This window comes from Egretta garzetta, unplaced genomic scaffold, assembly GCF_000687185.1.
Source record: "Egretta garzetta isolate BGI_Z169 unplaced genomic scaffold, ASM68718v1 scaffold615, whole genome shotgun sequence".
Classification (NCBI taxonomy): Eukaryota; Metazoa; Chordata; class Aves; order Pelecaniformes; family Ardeidae; genus Egretta; species Egretta garzetta.
The window spans coordinates 1432842-1438647 of NW_009259857.1; the positions used below are offsets into that span (position 1 = coordinate 1432842).

Below are 5806 nucleotides of genomic sequence, written 5' to 3' on the forward strand. Positions count from 1 at the left end.
TTTTTGTCATAGGAAGTGGATTTGGAAGAAAGACTTGGTGAGTTGGATCTTAGAAGTGATTCAGATGTTCCTGATGTTCCTCCACCAACGGACAGCACTCCAGAAATCCTCAAAAAGGCTTTGTCAGGCTTGTCTGCCAGGTATAGTAAGCCGAACAGCTCTCAAATTTAATAGCTGCTGGCTAAAATTCTTACAGATTATGTTGCAGTTTTAATTCTTGCAGATTGTACTGCACTTCTAAATTTCATGAGATACACATAAAAATTCAAGTATAAATTTTTACTAGATATCATTGATTTATTTATGTTTTGATAGTCCTTTCAGTGTATTATTTTTTGCATATGCCTGAAGATGGCCCATTGTATGCATTTCTAAGTAAACCACTGCAAATATTTATGTAAACACTTGCCATTGCATGGACTGAGCATTGCAATAAAATGGGCTAAAGAATAGTCATTGGGTTTGATATCCAGAACACTTATTTCTGAGGGTTATAATAAACTGATTTCCTACATCCAGGGTTAAGGGGGGGTGGTATTTGTGTATAAATGAGAAAGGAAGAAGTGTAAGTTCTCTGGGTGAGCTTGGCTAGCTTTTTGTGACATCATTTTCACTTCTAAATAATTTTTCTTTGCAGTTAAATACAACATAACTTTTATTGTCATACTTTTTAAAGCAATGTTTAATTTTTTTTTTGCTATCTGTTTTCAAACCTAGGTTTCTGCCTCCAACCCCTGTTCACAGGACCTTAAGGGCTAGCAAATGCCCCGGAGCTGTATATGTGTATAGACAGACAGATAATTGTGGAGATTTGTGTATTCATGGAGGCTAATGAATAAAGTCCCTAGTATAACTTTTTTTATATGGTCCCTTTACAACCCTTGATCAGTCAAGCCCTTCTGGAGGTGGCATTTTGCATTCTGTTTTTTTTTCACTAATGCAATGAAAGAGGATTTAGGTGTGTGGTAGATCACGTACCAAAAAACTACCTAGTAAAATGAATGTGTTGAGCATAAGGTATATATGATACACATAACAAACCAAGCAATACACAATGTATATTTTAGATGCAACTTAGGTCTTGCAAGAGTCAGAAGAAGGACCTCCAATCCAGACTATGATTAAAAACTTCCAAGTTCTTGTAAAAAAACCTGATCTCCAGTAGGTATCTCCAATAGCAGTGTCAAACTACAGTTTTTTGACTTGCTCCTTTTTTAATCTGTTGCCTGTTTCTGTTGTGATGTGTGGGAGCTATAAACAAACGTATTTTTCCCAGGTTTCAAAAAGCATGTTTCTAAACTGTATCAGCTGTGAGCAGAATGAGATGTTCTCTACTGCCATCACACTGCAAGGAGTATCTAGTTCCTATCACTTTCAGAGTTCTTTTACCATGTTAAATGCCATGGAAGTCTTAGGTCTCCCAGTCAGGCTTGTTACAAAAGGCACTTGCATGGTGATACCTCAAAGCTTGCGACTAAGAGGTGCAGACAAAACCTTTCTTGTTTCACATGCTTGAAACTCTTTATCAGAGTGTTTGCACAAAGGTGTTTTAAGTGCAAAATTAAATTTTGGTGCTTTATGAATGCTAGATTTAAAATTACGTGCTAGTTTAGTACCTGGCAGTCCCACGAGAGCTGTTGTCATAACGCTCAACATGAACAAGTTGCACTGTAACTCTCAGAAATACTGTTTCTCTTTGTATTTGGCCTTTAGAGGAAATGGTATCCGTAACTTTCCAGTGGAGAGTTAGGGTACAGTGAACTTGTGAGGTGGCTTCCTAGATTCTGCAGCTTGTAGTCTTACTTAGTGAAACTGTCTTTCCAGTGCTGTGCTTGTCAACACCCTCAAGATAGTATGTGTTATTTTAACATTATTCTTAAGGGAAGTTGAATTCTTCTAAAGGAGTCTTGCTCACTATAAATATGCCACTAGGAGCAAGCTGCTAGTCTATAGCCCATGTCATAGAGGAGCATAAAGCATCTGTTGTGATAAAGCCCATTGTACCTTTGTTCTGATACTTAAGGCAAATCCAATTAGTGTCTTTAGCTGCCATTAACCTGCTGATAAATAACATACTTGAAAATCAAATTAATATAATTGAAGCTTATATTAAAATTGGGGTATGATGCAAAACTAACAGTGACCCCTGAATCGGGTGTATCTCCTGATGCAGCAAAGAAGCACAAGACTGGTATAAAGCAAAATATTAGAAATAATTTCTTTAAGCTATAATAGTTTTTTGTGTGTTTAGCAGTAACTTGTGATTAGTTCGTTCAGTGTACTTTTAGAGGCAAAATTCTTTAAGGGAAAAACACAGGCAAAAGAGAACACTTACTGAAGAGCAGTATGAACAATAAAATACAGACTATTCATAACCAGAAACATTTTCATGGCAGAGTGGAGTGTGTAATGAGATTTTTAACTTTTTTTTTCTTTTTTTAAATGAACTGGGCTCTTGATTTTTCCTGATGCTGGCCTTTTGGGGCAAGAGGTTGGGGTATGCGTGTAGGAGTAACATTTTGGTTATTCTAGAAATTACAAAAAAAAAACCCCAAACAGCAAAGACTTTCCAGTTGTTTGGGATTTTTTTTTAATAAATAATTCTTATTTTTTTAAAGACAGCATTGTGTACCTTGAATACTGTGTTCAGTTTTGGGCCCCTCACTACAAGAAAAACATTGAGGTGCTGGAGGCTGTCCAAAGAAGAGCAACAAAGCTGGTGATGGGTCTGGAGCACAAGTCTTATGAGGAGCAGCTGAGGGAACTGGGGTTGTTTAGCCTGGAGAAAAGGAGGCTGAGGGGAGACCTTATTGCCCTCTACAACTACCTGAAAGGAGATTGTAGCGGGGTGGGTGTTGGTCTCTCTTTCCCGAGTAACAGCAACAGGACAAGATGAAATGGCCTCAAGTTGCTCCAGGGGAGGTTTAGACTGGATATTGGGAAAAATGTCTTCACTGAAAGGGTTGTCAAGCATTGGAACAGGCTGCCCAGGGAAGTGGTTGAGTCTCCGTCCCTGGAGGTATTTCAGACCTGTAGATGTGGCACTTGGGGATGTGGTTTAGGGGTGGACTTGGCAGTGTTAGGTTAGTCGTTGGGACTTGATGATCTTAAAGGTCTTTTCCAACCTAAATGATTCCGTGATTCCATGGTAACAGGAATTTCTATTCTGCTTTCCTTTGGTAGCCACAAGCAGCTGCAAAGGTCCACAAGGGCAAAAGAATACAGCTAGTTTGACCCATCACTCCTCATTGCTACATGTTTTCCTGTCCTGGTTCCAGTGTTCACAAGAGCACAGGATTGCTTTCAGTAGATAACCCTCTACCTGGCAAAATAGCTACTTGGCTGCTATGGAAAGTTGGTGATGACCTGTTTTCTGGTTTTTGTGGTGGTTTTGTTTTGTTTTGGTTTTTTGTTTTTTTGGTTTTTTTTTTTTCACCTGTTTTCTGGTTTTTGTGGTGGTTTTTTTTTGTTTTGTTTTGTTTTTTTGTTTTGTGTTTTTGGTTTGTTTTTTTTTTTTTGTTCTGTTACTCTTACGAAGAATCATATGCTTTTTACCTGGCAGCCTTTATTTCATATGTAAGCCTTTACATGGCTGGGCCCCCATCAGTCTTGATGATTATGTCATGCTTTTTGAGGGTCCTGATCTATTTTCACAGCAGCTTCAATGTGGGGTTGATCCATTTAATTGCAAATGACGTTTGGGATGGGGACTCATGGGGGAGGAAGAAGGGTGGCTAACTTTAATTTCTTTTACCGTGCATCCTGTTTAGTTGGATAGTTGGTTGATTCTGTATTTTTTGTTATGTGTTTTATTAAGCACAAAAATTTCTGGAACTCACAGTTTCTAATACACTTTAATCTCCAATTAGTAAAGGAAGGGGCATTTATTTTCATTTATAACTGCTTGCTTTTTATTCTCTTTTTTTAAATAGATGGAAAAATTGGTGGATTCGTGGAATTCTCACTCTAGCTATGATTTCTATGTTTTTTCTGGTCATATACCTGGGATCATTTATGCTGATGCTTCTGGTAAGTTTGTTTAAATACATTCTGCCATGCAAGTGTTACTTGATCTCTTTGTTCATCGTGCCTAAGGAAGCAAACTGTACAAACAGTTCAGAGCAATTTGTCTCTTATTTGTGCAAATGTAAATACTTCTGAAAAACACGGGACAGATTCACAACTGGCCCTTGTGGATTAAGGACTTCTTATATACTGTAATTATTTTTTTTAAGTAGGTAAAGTAACTCTAAAATGTTGAACGATTGTTGCCATGAAGTTTACTAAAATACTGTCATCCATTTCCTTGTCCAGTTCCTATCACCTACTGTTACATTCTTTGAGGTTTGTGTTTAAAAAAAAAAAAACAAAAAAACAAACCACCAAAACCACCACCACCACCAAAAAAAAAAAAAACCCCAAAAGACCCAAACCAAAAAAACCAAAGAGACACAAGTTTCATTTCTGAGGCTGATGAAAGCAGGCAGCTCTGGTCTGCTGTCTGTGACTGGCACTGAAAGGCTTTCCTCAGGCATGCTCCATTCATTCCCTACTTCTCTACAGGGCTGCTTTGTGGCCTTGGGTTTATCTGTAGAATGGAGCTAGATGCCTTTCCAAGGTACAGAGACAAAGTGCATTTTTAGTTCACGAAGCAAAATAATAATAATAATATTCATATAAATAAATATAATATTCATACCCGGTCAGCCTGTACTGCTTCTTTCCATAATTTTTATTGTTAGTGTTTTTATTGAATAACGGTTTAACTATCTTTCCCAGTCATGGCAAGTAACAGGCAGAAATATGGCTTCTAAAACACTGAAATTGGTACTTCTGGGTAATGGCTGTGACTTTTTTTTTTTTTTACTCTTAAGTTTGTTTAACTGTCAAAATGTGCTTTTACTTTTTTCATGGCCTCCTGTGAAACACCTTTTGGATTGTATTCATAGAATCATTTAGGTTGGAAAAGACCTTTAAGATCATCAAGTCCCAACGATTAACCTAACACTGCCAAGTCCACCCCTAAACCACATCCCCAAGTGCCACACCTACAGGTCTGAAATACCTCCAGGGATGGGGACTCAACCACTTCCCTGGGCAGCCTGTTCCAATGCTTGACAACCCTTTCAGTGAAGACATTTTTCCCAATATCCAGTCTAAACCTCCCCTGGAGCAACTTGAGGCCATTTCATCTTGTCCTGTTGCTGTTACTCGGGAAAGAGACCAACACCCACCGCGCTACAATCTCCTTTCAGGTAGTTGTAGAGGGCAATAAGGTCTCCCCTCAGCCTCCTTTTCTCCAGGCTAAACAACCCCAGTTCCCTCAGCTGCTCCTCATAAGACTTGTGCTCCAGACCCATCACCAGCTTTGTTGCTCTTCTTTGGACAGCCTCCAGCACCTCAATGTTTTTCTTGTAGTGAGGGGCCCAAAACTGAACACAGTATTCAAGGGGTGGCCTCACCAGTGCTGAGTACGGTAGGATGATCACTTCCCTGCTCCTGCTGGCCACACTATTCCTGATACAAGCCAGGATGCTGTTGGACTTGTTGTCCACCAAGGCACACAGCTGGCTTATGTTTAGCTTGCTGTTGACCAGCACTCCCATGTCCTTTTCCACTAGGCAGCTTTCCAGCCACTCTTCCCCATGCCTGTAGTGTTGCATGGGGCTGTTGTGACCCAAGTGCAGGACCCAGCACTGAGCCATGTTGAACCTCATACAATTGGCCTCGGCCCACCGATCCAGCCTGTCCAGGTCCCTCTGCAGAGCCTTCCTACCCTCAAGCAGATCAACACTCCTGCCTTTCA

At 39.6% G+C, this 5806-nt stretch overlaps 1 protein-coding gene across 1 annotated transcript in view; it reads left to right on the plus strand.

The window, feature by feature from the left end:
- The first annotated feature begins 18 nt into the window (after positions 1-18).
- CDS1 (CDP-diacylglycerol synthase 1) overlaps positions 19-5806 on the plus strand; it is a 25622-nt gene continuing 19834 nt past the window's right edge. Inside the window, exons 1-2 of the mRNA XM_035895557.1 lie at positions 19-140; positions 3933-4029. Coding sequence (XP_035751450.1) covers positions 3973-4029 — 57 coding nt within the window. The 5' untranslated portion in view covers positions 19-140; positions 3933-3972. The remainder of the gene's footprint in view (positions 141-3932; positions 4030-5806) is intronic.